Genomic DNA, 16684 nt, shown 5'->3' with positions numbered 1-16684 from the left:
GAATTTTCATTTGACATTGTTGGCGGTCATCCGGCACTGCTGGTATTCATTATTATGGCAAATAGGGACGGTAGCTTCGACGAGAAGAATAGACTGTGTTTCGCTGTAAGCCTTGTTCCTGATCATTATCAGCAACCCACTTTGGATGATACACTGTACGCACAATCATCATAGTCATCTTGCACTAACCTCGTATACTCAATATGCAAGCTGCCAACACATTAGCCACACAAATTAATACTGAAGAAAAGTTATCGATATTGAATTTACAAATGCTCCCAGAGGAAATCGATAGTCCTGCATATATTCGCCACAGTGTACATATGGTAGGTTGTTTCTTCGTTATCATAGTCTGTTAGTGTCGACAGATTGACTGCTTGTATACCATTAAAAATCACACTTGCAGCCTCGTGTATCTATCTTTTGAATATTGCACAACCGATACAAATCGCAATAACAGACTTAATACACTCCCCAGTTACTAAGTAACAGCAGAACTTTTACTTTGTCAGCGATAATTCTACCAATTTGTCACAGTTGAGTCTTTAAATTCAACAGATGTCTTACTAATGTTAACAGCCAGTTATATGCCCAGCACCTACTTTACATTCAGAGCAACTGAGCCGGAGATAGCGCTCCTGCCACCATAGCGAATCGAATGGTTCCGAGTGTCGTCGAATGCTGTGACAGTCGAGCTTGGGCTGGCAAAATGCGCGATATCAACAGTGTAACAGTTCCTCAAATGTAACAGTTCCTGTTACTTAATGTGGTTACTAAATGTGACACTTCTGTCACTCAATGTAACTGGGTTTTCTCTTTTGATGCTGTCAATTGTCAGGATGAACATTCTCAAGCATTCTGTCAGGGTGAAAATATTAAATAAATAAACTTTTCTCTCTTACAGAATGTGGGCAGGGTGGGTTCTTCCTTGGCTCGGGTATGAGGTCGAATGAAACATCATTTTTACATAAGATAACTTTTATTGAAAGTTTCGTACAACTGTTATCTTACTGGACGTTCTGGTTCGGAGAGCGGCAGCCGTGTCGTTTGCGTAGCCTTCTGCTACGGCAGCGGCGGCGGCGGCGGCGGCGGCGGCGGCGGCGTCTGATTACGCGTAGCGGTGTGTATCTCGTGTCGCCGTCTCGCCCAGCTGACCGGAGACGCGCAGCGCGAGGTGTCCCGGTTTAATTATTGCGAGCGACGTCGTGCATCGGGTGGTGATACCTTGAATGTGGCGTCCCAGTGTTTCTCTTCTCTAAGCGGCCGCGTGTGTTGTGCGTCGACCAGCGGAGCGGCGCGGCGGGGGAAGGCCAGTGTCCCGGACTCGAACCACGGACTCCCGCTTGCCAGTCTTCGGCTGTCAGGTCTTCATCCCAGATCACAGGTGACTGCTGATGTGAGGCCGTCTCCTTCCCGTCCTCACGAGTCACCCGGGTATGTAAAATCAGACTTCAAAATACCTTTTAACTTCTTCTTCTGGCACTGAGGCTGCTGCTTGCTATTCTATTACAGCGGCGGACTCGGTGCGTCTGTGCATGATGTAGTCTCTTCTTGCCTGACGATCTTCAGCACCGAAACTAACTTAAAACAACTGCTACGCTTCTTCTTCGTCTTCTTCGTCGCTCGTCTCCGTCTTCGTCTCCGTCTTCGCCTTCGTCTTCCTCTCGTCTTCATCTACCTCTCTCGGGCCCACTGCGTCTCGCGTATTTATTCACTTCAGTTTACTGGAGGTGAACGACTTCACGGCCATTGCCTCTTCTGTCACGTTGAAAAGATTCTCGAAGATTCTTCTTAACGTCGGTCATTGGCTCTTGGAATGTAGGCGAGGGCCTTTGCTCACATACGACAACTGAGAAACACGTGAGCCGGTCATTGCCTCTTCTGTCACGTTGAAAAGCTTCTCGAAGAATCTTCTTAACGTCGGTCATTGGCTCTTGGGATGTAGGTGAGGGCCTTTTTCTCACATGCGACCACTGAGAAACACGTGAGCCGGTCGGGCGATGCCCTGACGGCTGAATCGACAGCGCCCGCTTATGTGGAACTTGCTGACTTCACGGTCATTGTCTCTGCTGTTCGGCCCGCTGTGAGCCAGTATGTAACTCTCCAAACTAAACCAAGTTTTCCATTTATATTCTAATTTCTAGTTCACTTTGATTTCACTAATTTATTTACTTAAGTACCACTCAACAACAGATTCGATCTCGTCCGGGTTGTGGGTGACCAACACACAAGTGGCTCCAACTCAGAAGTCGTGCACGCACTGGGCTATTTGTATGTCACTGTGTCGAGGGTGCACTGTGAGAAGCTCGATACGAGAAAAGCGCCACCATCAGAGTGGGAATGAATGTGTTGAACACAGTGGTCGACTTAGAGTATCGCTGATCTTAACTGCGGATAGAGAGTTTACAGTGCAACAAGACACTTTCCATACCTGTGGGGGATAACAACTGTCGGTGACCAGGCATACAATCGGAAACTCGTTATGGGGTACAAAACCAGTACCCCACATTCGTATATACGTTAACTGTGCCTCAAAGGGGACAAGAGATTAGCATGGATAACGCAGCACTACTATTGAACACAGAAAGCACAGAAAAAGTTCACTTGGGCTGATGGGCAGTGCACGTCAGTACTAATCGACAGCGAGGTACGAGTAGTTGAAATCAGCTTGAGGCCATTCATCCCGCTCATTAACAGGACACCATTCAGAGACGCCGTGGAGAAGTTCTCGAAAGAGGAATGTTTATGTGATATAAAATATGATCATTGATTGATGTGCTACCGCGTTTTAAGAGGAACTGTAAAGAAACCTACTGCTTCTCCACCGATAGCACGACCACAGGTGACCCGTCAGAAGGAATATTTATCTCCCTTCAAATGGTTCAAATGGCTCTGAGCACTATGCGACTTAACTTCTGAGGTCATCAGTCACCTAGAACTTAGAACTAATTAAACCTAAGTAACCTAAGGAGATCACACACATCCATGCCCGAGGCAGGATTCGAACCTGCGACCGTAACGGTCACGCGGTTCCAGACTGAAGCGCCTAGAACCGCACGGCCAACACAGGCTGGCTTATCACCCTTCATTCCTTAATGATTTTATATGCAGTCCATGGTCAGAAGGATGCTTTTATATCCCCAACGTCACTTCATCCAAATCCTCTTGAGCACATCTGGGATGCCATATAGCAAGATGTTCACATTAGGGACCCATATTCGATCAATGACTATGAGTTGTGGGCGGCAGCAATACCGACAGGGATCACGATAGCTCCCCTAATACTTTGAGTATCCCGTGCTCATTCTACGACACATCCCAGCCGTCATCACGAAAATACACGGTGTTACAAGCCACAGGATAAGCGTCTATAAATCAGTTGCTAATAGGTACACTTATCTCACATTTCCTGGGAAAGGCTGTGTGTCGTCACCTACAAAGTGGCTGAACGATAGCAGTATTTGTTAATGGAGATATTTTATAAATATTTATAAACAACTATAAACGCATGGAAAATGTAATAAGAAAGTGGATCTACTGTGTTTTTAATGGCGTATTTTATTGATGATTGTACATTGAGAAACCCAGTTTCATCTTCAGGGCTTCGGTTAGCTGAAAGACAGTAGACAGACTTTATTATTACGTTCTCCATTCCTTTAATTGTTTTTGTTTTGTCAACAGTAGCTGCTATTGCTGCCATGAAATTGCAAATCACTCTATTCACAGTAATATGACCTGTTTCAGGGTCCTCCTTACTTACGTGAAAAGCCAAAGAAGGTTCCACCTCGAATAGGAAACGACCGTTATGAGGGATATTCGATGGATCTAATCACACAAATCTCAGAGATACTGAATTTCACCTTCGAATTCCAGCTGGTGTCAGATGGCGAGTATGGAACCTACAATCCACGTACCCAGAGATGGAATGGGCTCATTGGAGAACTCATTTCCAGGGTAAGTTACCGGCTTCATTTTCCCAACACTGTAAATATTACACTGGCTTCAAACAGATGAGTAATGTAGTAATACATGCAGTATTCCAAAATCCTTTCTTCTCCTTCTTCACTCAAATTTTGATGAAATATGCCCTCGCAACCTCATTATGTATATACTATTTTGAAAAGTAGGAATAAACAAACGCCAAAGAAAAAAAACATGGCATGAGGTAAACCTAAAAGAGAGATCTTAGTCATGCAAGAGATTTTGTATTACTTATGGCGAGCAAGAAAAGCCTAAACAGGTTCACCAGATAAAAGGGGGGAAGGATTGCTCATGGCTTGCCTTTCTATTTCCAAACAACAACACTGCAATGCCGAGTGAAACCATAAGTAACTTTTCTTATTAAACCCAGTAAAACGAAAAAAATCTTTCGACGCAAGCAATGCATAATGCTTTCGTTTCGCAACGGCCGTGTAGTGAAGACTGAAGTGACGTTAATCATTTAATTGTTTATATATTTCATGAACCTGCTAGAGGAGCAAAACTTAGATCTAAATATTCTGGGAGGTGCTCTAACACGGAGCGCAAGAAAGGTGGTATGAGCTTAGGACGATAGCAACAAGAAGATTACGTATGAATAAAGTGGCTGTTTATTATTTTCATTATATAATGGTCCCTCTACAAACAATGAAATAATTTACCGATAAATTAATTAAAATCGATTCCTTAACATACACGGGGAGTGGGAAGAGTCTCCAACAACATAGTAATTTTGCATCACGACTCATTCAAACATTCACACAAAGAAAACTACTTAATCGAACCACTACAAGAAAATTTAATTCAAATGCAGTAATGATATTTCACTTTTAAGTAAACTATTTAATAATATAAAATTAAAAAATTCACGATATTGCAAGGCTGACATACGTTTGTTAATGTTGTAATATACTGTAGTACTGTATCGCATAGTAACCCAGAGTCGTAATAAATGTGATAACCAATCACACACTCATACATCCAGACTATACTACTAATCATGAACTAATCAACCGCCGGCCGAAGTGGCCGTGCGGTTAAATGCGCTGCAGTCTGGAACCGCAAGACCGCTACGGTCGCAGGTTCGAATCCTGCCTCGGGCATGGATGTTTGTGATGTCCTTAGGTTAGTTAGGTTTAACTAGTTCTAAGTTATAGGGGACTAATGACCTCAGTAGTTGAGTCCCATAGTGCTCAGAGCCATTTGAACCATTTGAACTAATCAACCCAAATACTTATGTGGATAATACTGTACAGTTAATAAATCACTTGTAAGAGGCTATCAAAAATATTATATCTGAAGGCGTTGCTGCAGCGTATATGCAAAGTAGCGCGATTCCGATGCGGGTATATAAGCACCAACATGAATACAAGTGCAAGGATTAGTGTGGCATTCACGACTTTCCGACGTGCATGTCGTAAATGCAGGTGACTACACTGTGGCGACATTATTATCAAATGCCTCCAAATAGGACCAACGTGCTGTAATTCTTTTCTTGGCTGTCGAAGGACTTATACCTGTAGACATCCGTCGAAGAACGAAGAATGTGTATGGGGTAGCATATCTGACGAAAACCAACGTTATGGAATGGAGCGCCAAAGGGTGCTGCTGCTTCATGATAATGCACATCAATATCTCGCAGATATCGTGACGCAGAAGCTACGCCAACTCAAGTGGGAGACACTGAATCACCCGTCCTGTAGTTCTGATTCCTCCCCATGCGATTACCCCGCCTACGGTCCCTTAAAAAAGACCTTGAGAGGTCGATGATTCCTGTCGGAGGAAGATGTGCAGCCGGTAGTTACGGATGTCTTCGCGTATCAAAACACAGTGTTTTACCAACCTGGTGCATCGGTGAGATGATTGCCTCAATGCTCACGGTGATTTCGCCTGATTTTCATACCGATTCTGGACTGTACGGCCGTCAAACGGAAACTTTAAGATCGCACTTTATAATTTACTGTAATGGCGGAACATTACGTTTTTGAAGAAACTTCATACTTTAATGGCAAAAGTTTTTATGATGGTGGGATGTAAAAATACTTAATCAAAGAAACAAGTTGTCTGCACTGTTCTTATTCTTGGATTGCTGAACGTGAGCGAAAAGAGTTATCGAGAAACTGCACTTTACAAACAAGTAGGATATAGGATTGTTACTCAAGCGCCGTGGGTAAGTGACTGATAGTCTCCATATTCTGTATCGTTCCTTCTAGTGCAGTGTTATGTTAATTATTTCATAATAACGAACTTCTTATTCTGGCATCTCTATATACAGGGTGAGTCACGAGGTTCACCCCCGGTGGCTGGAGGTTATTCCTTAGGTTATTTGCAACAACAAAAAATGTAAATACAGTAATGTGATGAGATCCATAATTAAGGAGCTACAACAGAGTTCCGAAACCATGCCACGGTGTATGGAGCGCTACACTTGCGTTCACGGGACACACGATCAGTCTTAGGTAGACAAGCGGAGCGAGTGGTACGTTTGCATAACAGCTACGTTGTTGATACTGCAGTCACTGTTTACTAATATTCTCTCCTATGTACAATACACTTTGCGATACCGTAAAATTTGTCATCGCAGGAGTTTGGAGAGATGGTGTACATTTTGGGCTTCTGTGATGGTATTGCGAAATCTGCTGTTGCCGAATATCACTATCGGTATCCTAATCGTAGGATTCCGAGTGCCGAAACATTTAGTGGAACATATCGAACATTGCTAGAAACTGGTACTCTTCCCAGTATTCGTATTCACTCCGAAAGACATCGTGACGTTCAAGAAGAGGAAAACATTCTTACTTAATTCAGTAGAGCGCAGTCCTCGTTCAAGCACAAGACGCCTAGCTACCCGATTGAACCTTTCACAATCTAACGTATGCAGGATTCTTCACGAGAATGGACTGTATCCTTTTAATGTGCAGAAAGTTCACCATTTAGAGACAAATGATTGTGCCAACCATTTGCACTTTTGTAACTGGTTAAATGGAAATCGTCAGCTCCATCGCTTCATAATGTTCAGTGATGAGGCAACCTTTACAAGAAATGGCAACAGCAACATGCGTAACATCATGCCTGGGCAGACGAAAATCCCCATGTCATGCTAGTATCTCAATTTCATCACAGATTCAGTGTCAATGTCTGATGTGGTGTTGTGTGTGACCGGTTACGTGGGTCGTTTATTATACCGGGAAATTTAAATGGTAAACCTTATCTTAATCAGCAATTCCCACATCGATGGATAGGTCGCGGGGGGAATATCAACTGGCCTGCCAGATCCCCAGATTTAACACCTCTAGATTACTGCATCTGGGGGTGGATAAAAGACATCGTGTACGAAGTTAAGGTGGAAACGCGAGAAGAATTGATACGACGCATTTTCGATGCCGCAGCGTCAATATGGAACGAGCATCTAAAATTACGAAATGCTACTCGCGGTTCACTGCCGTGGGAATCTTTGCCTTCCAATGCAAAGAGAAAATTTTGAACACTTGCTTTAAATCCATTCTGAATGCAAGAGACTTCTACAAAATTGTTTAAATTAATTATTATGTGCATTTTTGATAGTGAAATCCTACAATAAAAGTTTTTTCTGCCATTTTCCTGAGGTTTTCAATTACTGTAGCTCCTTAATTATGGAGCTGATCCCATTACTGTATTTACATTTTTTGTTCCAAATAAGCTAAGGAATACCCTCCAAAAACCGGGGGAAAACCTCGTGACTCACTCTGTATAGCCACATTATAGGTACATCTCATTTACTTTTCCTTGATTATCACAAACGCACACAGCTTTACTCAGTGCACAAGCCACAATAACGATAGACTGCCAAAGACTGTAGCTCTCGATGCTGTTATGATAACGAAAGTCTCTGAATAACTGGCACCGTTCTCCTACAGGTAAAATAAGATGTTTTATACATTTTGTTTCTTTTTATTATACACTCCTGGAAATTGAAATAAGAACACCGCGAATTCATTGTCCCAGGAAGGGGAAACTTTATTGACACATTCCTGGGGTCAGATACATCACATGATCACACTGACAGAACCACAGGCACATAGACACAGGCAACAGAGCATGCACAATGTCGGCACTAGTACAGTGTATATCCACCTTTCGCAGCAATGCAGGCTGCTATTCTCCCATGGAGACGATCGTAGAGATGCTGGATGTAGTCCTGTGGAACGGCTTGCCATGTCATTTCCACCTGGCGCCTCAGTTGGACCAGCGTTCGTGCTGGACGTGCAGACCGCGTGAGACGACGCTTCATCCAGTCCCAAACATGCTCAATGGGGGACAGATCCGGAGATCTTGCTGGCCAGGGTAGTTGACTTACACCTTCTAGAGCACGTTGGGTGGCACGGGATACATGCGGACGTGCATTGTCCTGTTGGAACAGCAAGTTCCCTTGCCGGTCTAGGAATGGTAGAACGATGGGTTCGATGACGGTTTGGATGTACCGTGCACTATTCAGTGTCCCCTCGACGATCACCAGTGGTGTACGGCCAGTGTAGGAGATCGCTCCCCACACCATGATGCCGGGTGTTGGCCCTGTGTGCCTCGGTCGTATGCAGTCCTGATTGTGGCGCTCACCTGCACGGCGCCAAACACGCATACGACCATCATTGGCACCAAGGCAGAAGCGACTCTCATCGCTGAAGACGACACGTCTCCATTCGTCCCTCCATTCACGCCTGTCACGACACCACTGGAGGCGGGCTGCACGATGTTGGGGCGTGAGCGGAAGACGGCCTAACGGTGTGCGGGACCATAGCCCAGCTTCATGGAGACGGTTGCGAATGGTCCTCGCCGATACCCCAGGAGCAACAGTGTCCCTAATTTGCTGGGAAATGGCGGTGCGGTCCCCTACGGCACTGCGTAGGATCCTACGGTCTTGGCGTGCATCCGTGCGTCGCTGCGGTCCGGTCCCAGGTCGACGGGCACGTGCACCTTCCGCCGACCACTGGCGACAACATCGATGTACTGTGGAGACCTCACGCCCCACGTGTTGAGCAATTCGGCGGTACGTCCACCCGGCCTCCCGCATGCCCACTATACGCCCTCGCTCAAAGTCCGTCAACTGCACACTGCACATACGGTTCACGTCCACGCTGTCGCGGCATGCTACCAGTGTTAAAGACTGCGATGGAGCTCCGTATGCCACGGCAAACTGGCTGACACTGACGGCGGCGGTGCACAAATGCTGCGCAGCTAGCGCCATTCGACGGCCAACACCGCGGTTCCTGGTGTGTCCGCTGTGCCGTGCGTGTGATCATTGCTTGTACAGCCCTCTCGCAGTGTCCGGAGCAAGTATGGTGGGTCTGACACACCGATGTCAATGTGTTCTTTTTTCCATTTCCAGGAGTGTATATTCTTCTGTTTCCGTGTAGTTTAAGGTTTAGAAAATGTACCACAAAATAATATCTACAACTGCTAGTCTGTTCAGGGACAAATATGACAACATTTATGCAAATAGTACCTTAACAGATGGCGTTACTTATTACATTTACAGAACATTGACACATACTTCAAAATACCTGAAGCTGGACTGGCACCTGAAATTTAACAAATACACGAATTAAAATGATGCTGCGCCTTCGCATGTTGAAAGTGAATGTCTTTAAATGTTTGTTACTGTCTTGAGGTAACCTTATCGTTACAGTTTGAAACAGTGATAAAGAAAATTACAGTGATAAAGAAAATTACGATAAAATCGATAAATCCTTATTCATGCTAATTTCTACATACGTGTAGTGGTTCGTTTTACTCGAAACTCTCTGTGCTGTTGAATACAGCTATTCTCCCCTGGCCAACTATTGATTTGACAACATGTGATTCTATGCTTACACCAAGTGGTGGATATTCTACAAAACGGATTAAAATCTATAAACTGCTAACGGGTGAATATTCATCATACATAGGAAGATTCACCATACACAGGAAGAACTTTTTATTGTACATATCTTTACTGTCAATTTATTAGTTGCATATAAATCTGTAGCATTATCATGGAAATACAACTTGGATAAGGAAAAATTGGTCTGAGAGCTCTTATCTGAAAATAAGTGTTATAAGGTTCCTTGGTTCAAATGGTTCAAATGTCTCTAAGCACTATGGGACTTAACATCTGAGGTCATAAGTCCCCTAGAATTTGAACTACTTAAACCTAACTAACCTAAGGACATCACACACATCCATGCCCAAGGCAGGATTCGAACCTGCGACCGTAGCGGTCGCGCGGTTCCAGACTGAAACGTATAACGATTCTCCTGCAACACTTTGTATTCTGACTCGAACATCGACCAGGCACTTAAATGTGATTTGCAGACTATCCATGTAGATCTAGATAGATGTGAAAAGATACGCCATTTCTCCAACCAGGAAAACCATTGCTATTGCACAGTCTCGAAGTTCTCGTGGAAATTAGATTCCAGTTTGAAGCCCAGCACAAGCCCTCACACATAACGCACATTCCACGAATCATGAACCATGAACCATGAACCACTAGCTTAGAGCCATGAGTTATGAACCACGGACTTTGCCGTTGGTGGGGCGGCTTGCATGCCTCAGCGATGCAAATAGCCATACCAGAGGTGCAACCACAATGGAGGGGTATCTGCTGAGATGCCAGGCAAACTTGTGCCTCCTGGCAGCCTTTTCTGTAGTTGTAGGGGCAACAGTTTGGATGATTGACTGATCTGGCATTATAACATCAAGCAAAATGGCCTTGCTGTGTGAGTACTGTTAACAGCTGAAAGCAAGCGAAAACTACTGGCGTAATTTTTTCCGATGGCATGCAGCTATACTGTATATGACGTTATCTTCTTGAGTAAAATATTCAGGTGGGAAATAGTACTCTGATTAGATCACCAGGCGGAGACTACTTAGTAGGACGTCATCATCAAGAGAAACGAAACTGTCGTTCTAAGGGTCGGAGCGTGAAATGTTAGAACCCTTATTTGAGCAGGTAAGTTAGAGTATATAAAAAAAAGGAAATGGACAGGATGAATTTAAATATAGTGAGAATTAGTGAAGTTAAGTGGCAGGAGAAAGAGAACTTCAGGGTTATAAATACAAAATCAAATAGGAATACAGGAGTAAGTTTAATAGTAAAGAAGATAATAGTAATTCGGGTGAGCTATCCTCAGCAACACAGTGAATCCAGTATCGTAGCCAAGATAGACAATAAGCAAACACCCGCCAGAGTAGTATAGAAATATATTTCAACTAACTCTGCTGATGATGAAGAGATTGCAGAAATGTATGATGAGATGAAAGAAATTACTCAAGTAGCTAACGAGGACAAAATTTTAATTGTGATGGAGGAATGGAATTCGATAGTAGGCAAAGAAAGAGCATGAAAAATAGTAGGTGAATATGTACTGGGAGAGAGGAATGGAAGAGGAAGCCTCCTGGTAGAATTTTGCACAGAGCATAATTTAATCATCGCTAGCACGTGGTTTAAGAATCATGAAAGAAGGCTGTATACGTGTAAGAGAACTGGAAACACAGGAAGGATTCATATTAAGTATGTAATAGTAAGAGAGAGATTTCGGAACCAGATTTTAAATTGTAAGATATTTCAAGGGGCAGACGTGGACTCTGATCACAATTTATTGGTTGTGAACAGTATATTAAAACTGAAGAAACTGCAAAAAACTATGAAATTAAGGAGATGGGACCTCGATATGTTGACAGTTGATGAAATACCACAATATAAAGCTGCTGTAAATGAAGCAGTTGGAAGGGTACACAAATGTCTAAAAAATGAGATTGATGAGAAGTGGAAAATGGCTAAGCAGGAATGGCTAGAGGACAAATGTAAGGATTCAGAAGCATACTTCACTAGGGGAAAGATGGATATTGCCTACAGGTAAATTAAAAAAAGCTTTGGGAGGAAAGAAACGATGCTGTATGACCATCATGAGCTCAGATGGAACACCAGTAGTAAACAAAGAAGGGATAGCTGAAAGGTGGAAGGAGTATGTAGAGGGTCTATATAAGTGAGATGAATTTGAAGGCAGTATTATAGAAAGGGAAGATGACGTAGATGAAGATGAGATGGGAGGTACAAACTGCGCTAAGAATTTGACAGAGCACTGAAAGACTTAAGTCGAAACAAAGCGCCTTCAGTAGAAGACATTCGGTCAGAACTGCTGACAGAGTTGGGAGAGCCAGCCATACGGATTCTTTACAGAAGAATGGAAAAATTGGCAGAGACTGGTCTCGTCGAATATCAGTTTGAATTCCGGAGAAATACGGAAACACGCGAGACAAAACTGACACTACGTCTTCTCTGAGATGATAGGTTAAAGGAAGGCAAACCTACGTGTATAGCATTTGCAGACTTAGTGAAAGCTTTTCACAATGTTGACTGGAATACGCTCTTTGAAATTCAATAGGTAGTAGTGGCAAAGTACAGGGGTCGAGAGGCTATTTACAACTCGTACAAAAAACGAGATGGCAGTTATAAGAGTCGAGAGGTATGGATGGAAAGCAGTGGATGAGAAGGACCTGAAATAGGTTTGTAGCTTATCCTGGGTGTTATTAAATCTGTGCATTGCGCAAGCAGTAAAGGAAAAAAAAGAAAAATCTGGAATAGGAAACAAAGTTCAGGGAGAAGAAATGAAAACTTTGAGGTTTGCCGATGACTTTGTATTTGTGCCAGAGACACAAATGGTTCAAATGGCTCTGAGCACTATGGGACTTAACATCTGAGGTCATCAGTCCCCTAGAACTTTAAACCTAACTAAACTACGGACATCACACGCATCCATGCCCGAGGCGGGATTGGAACCTGCGACCATAGCAGTCTCGCGGTTCCGGACTGAAGCACTTAGAACCGCTCGTCCACCACGGCCGGCGTGCCAGAGACAGCAAAGAACTTGGAAGAGCAGTTCAACAGAATGGACAGTGTCTTAATGGACCATGTTAGATGAGTATCAACAAAAGGAAAACAAGGATAATAAAATGTAGTCGAATTGAATCAGGTGATGTTGCGGGGATTAGATTAGGGAGTGAGACACTGGAAATAGCAGAAGAGTTTTGCTGCTTTTGCAGCAAAATAACTAATGATGGCCGAAGTAGAGAGGATTAAATTGTAAATTGAAATTGGCAAAAAATAGTTTCTGAAAAAGAGTAATCTGTTAACATCCAACACAGATGTGTTAGAAGGTCTTTTCTGCAGATATTTGTCTGAAGTGTAGCCCCATAGGTAGATCGCGTAACTGAATAGAATTGGGGAGCCAAGAAAGTTGTGGCATAACTTGATTATTAGAAGGGATCAGTTGACAGGGCACATTCAGAGACATAAGGAATTACCAATTTCGTATTGGAAGGAAGTGTTTGTGTGTGTGTGGGAGGGGGGGGGAGGGTAAAAATCGTAGATGGAGGCCAGTAGATGAATACACTGAGCAGATTCAGAGGGATGTAGGTTGCAGTAATTATTTGGAGATGATGAGACTTGCACAGAATAGAACGGCATGGAGAGCTGCATCAAACCAGTCTTCGGGCAACAATCATGAAATCCCGTTTCTAGCAAAATATGGCGAAATCGACGTACTGTGAAACTTATATAACTTCCCCATGACTGTACTCCAGCGTCAGCTACGCCATGGACTGCTACCTTCGAAGTATTTTATTGGCAACTTTATGAAAATGTCTACTCGTTTTCAGACCAGAGTTTCATAATGATATATTTTCACTGCTCCATCTTGGCTACTTTATCAGTGTCTATTTTACGTTCATCGAATAGGAAGTGGATTCGCAGAGGCCATTTCACTACTCTTCAATCTTTACTCTTCAAATAAAAAGGATATGAACCAAATTTTACAACTATGAGACGGTGATAACACGTTTGACATGATGATCTCAGTTATGATGACGGTGATGGAAGCATTGGGAACCGTGGTAGCTGGAGATACGGAATTTTTATGTGGAAGGTACTGCTAATATTGTTGTATCGACAAGATTTTAAGAAGGAAATAAACAAAATAACGTTAAAGTTTAAAGTCCCGTCGACAATGAGGTCATCAGAGACGGAGTACAAGCTTGGATTAAGGAATCATGGAAGGAAATCGGGCGTGCCTTTTCAAAGTTATCATCCCAGCGTTCGCCTTAAGCGAATTAAGGAAGTCACAGAAAACCTAGATCTGACCAATAGTCCTCCTGAATGCGAGTTCAGTTTACTGTTGTACCACAGAAAGATAAAATGGGCAAATGTAAAAATTTAAAAGTTTTCCTCTGACAGCGTCGAGCCGTACCAAGGAAGACTCAAGCGCTGTATCGCAACCAGAAGGACAAACAAGCAGAACTGATACTCCAGTATCGTGGTACACACACCCTCATTCGTGCGTGATGTCTGAATATCCAATTCAGAAAATCACCTTACTGTGGAAGGAACGTAATGTCCATAACAACACGTAAATCTTTCATGAGAACGCCTTTCAGCCTTCTGATATTGCAGAAAGGCGCCAAGTTGAAGAGCTGAAAACCACAGGTGAGACACTGAAGTGTTAAGACCACTGACGAACCCAGAAACTGAGGACAAATTTGTCATCTTCGTCAGATAAACGTCATAGCCTCTGTCAGACAACTACAAGTACTCAGGTTCCTGAGCCATTCTGTCCCCTAGTTACAGTGAGTCAGTATCAAGGCAGGACCTGTGACGTGATGACTACTGTTCTCAGCTGACTACTGTCTTCGAGACTGCAGCCAGCATGTTGTGCTGCAGTTAACTGACATGAGCTGCCAACCTTCCACCAGCTAATGTAAAGATTTGGAGCCTCCTAACATTGTCTCACTGACGGTCAAACTGATTGTGCTTCATGCACTAAGGCGGCTTCTGTGACATCTGTGCACGCTAGCCTGCAAGGCGCTGCTCTTGCTGCCTCGCTGACGGCCTCCAAAAGATCGTTCAAATGGCTCTGAGCACTATGGGACTTAATTTCTGAGGTCATCAGTCCCCTAGAACTTAGAACTATTTACACCTAACTAACCTAAGGACATCACACACATCCATGGCCGAGGCAGGATTCGAACCTGTGACCGTAGCGGTCGCGCGGTTCCAGACTGTAGCGCTTAGAACCGCTCGGCCACTCCGGCCGGCGACGGCCTCCATATACTACTGAGTGTGCACAGCAGCATATTCCACTCTGCTTGCTGCATCTGCAGTGCTCCTCACTGCTATCACAGAGAAGATGATTCAGTTGTAAACTAAAGCTAATAAATGTATACTTCACTAATGTTATCTCATTAGTACCACCATGACTGACAGGCCCGTCACCACCGTGCTCTACATTTACTCATCCTGGATCCGTTAGGTTCTTGGGCCACTGAGTGCTGCGCTACCTCACTCAGTGAAAAGGAAGCAGGGTTCATAGGGCAATGAACTGATAGTTGAGCTACAGAAATTAGGAGATTGTAGGATTTCAGTTGGGTGAGAAGCGGGTGGGCTGATGCCGTCTTTTCTGATTGGATAGGTAAAGTAGGCTACAGCTGATAGCAGATACATAGCTCAGTGATTACATCATGGTGTGGAAAAGCGAAGTGGTTAAAGTAGCCCTGGAAAGGACGAAGAGTGTTTGGAGAAAGGAAGTTTGCATGTGCTGATTGAGGCACGTCAGCAGGTCAGGTTTCTTAGGGATGGTGGATGAAATGGGTGTTGGAGCGTAAGTTGAAGGTATATGTAGGACTGACGAGTGTTTTCTAGGTATTTTTGGAAGAGTGTTAACTGTATGAGCTGTACATGATATGGGTTTGGAGTGGAAAAGGAGATGGGGTGGATGTCGTTTACATATTTGGAAGGAAGAGTATAACGTGGAACTAGTGGATGTCTGTGTTATCTTTACACACGTGATGACTGTGCAAATGAACACTGTGTAAGTCTGGTTGATGGTCGAGGGATTTAGTCCCTGTATTAGTGATTATTAGTTTCAATCTATGTGCACTTTCTTTTGGATGGTTTGTGGGTGCAAATTTTAATTTTGTTTTAATCAAGTGTATGTGATAGCTATTTTCGTATTCTAGTTATGTGGACGGATTTGTGATGTTAGATAGTCTCAGGTGCGAGATATTGGTTGGTTTTTCTTATAATAATTCACTGGCTTTCCGCAAGTTTGATAGAAAGGTGCGACTGATCATACTAGTATGTAAAATAGGTGAGGTAAGGTTGGAGGAAGCGCTGGGGTGAGAGTGGGATGAACAACAAGGAAAACAGTGGCGTTTGCTTACTGAAGTAGGTAAACAGGAAAGGAGGATCCTTGGACGTCACCTATGCATAAAGGATTCTTGCAGCACATCTGCAATTGGGTGTACATTACTTGAGTACGTGTCGTTTCTTGTTATTTAGAATATAACTGATTGGAAGTGCGTACCAGTAGGTCCAGAACGACAATTTATTTCCAGCAATCTGTAATCTGACTGACATATTTTTTTATGTTGTGATCAGCCCTTATCATATTATTAGTTTTCCAACAACGCATGTGCAGGAACCTTCTTAGATGGGGAAAATCTGTTTATTGCATCACTGATGATAAAGTCACTATGCTTGCATATCTCTTTATTGCATCATTGATGATAAGTCACGAAGCTTTTCTGTCAGTATGTGTATTATTTACACTTTCTCATCGAAAAATTTCCCGTTGCCAGCTCCGTTATCATCTCATTTGGTGGCTAGAAGTGCAAGACAGAATACAGACTGACATGT

The 16684-nt window shown here is 43.4% G+C and overlaps 1 protein-coding gene across 1 annotated transcript in view; it reads left to right on the top strand.

Moving 5' to 3' along the window:
* LOC126184374 (glutamate receptor ionotropic, kainate 2-like) overlaps positions 1-16684 on the top strand; it is a 326740-nt gene that overhangs the window by 61434 nt on the left and 248622 nt on the right. Inside the window, exon 6 of the mRNA XM_049926759.1 lies at positions 3745-3954. Coding sequence (XP_049782716.1) covers positions 3745-3954 — 210 coding nt within the window. The remainder of the gene's footprint in view (positions 1-3744; positions 3955-16684) is intronic.

Source organism: Schistocerca cancellata, chromosome 4 (genome assembly GCF_023864275.1).
Source record: "Schistocerca cancellata isolate TAMUIC-IGC-003103 chromosome 4, iqSchCanc2.1, whole genome shotgun sequence".
NCBI classification, from domain to species: Eukaryota; Metazoa; Arthropoda; class Insecta; order Orthoptera; family Acrididae; genus Schistocerca; species Schistocerca cancellata.
This window is presented reverse-complemented; position numbering and strand designations above follow the sequence as displayed.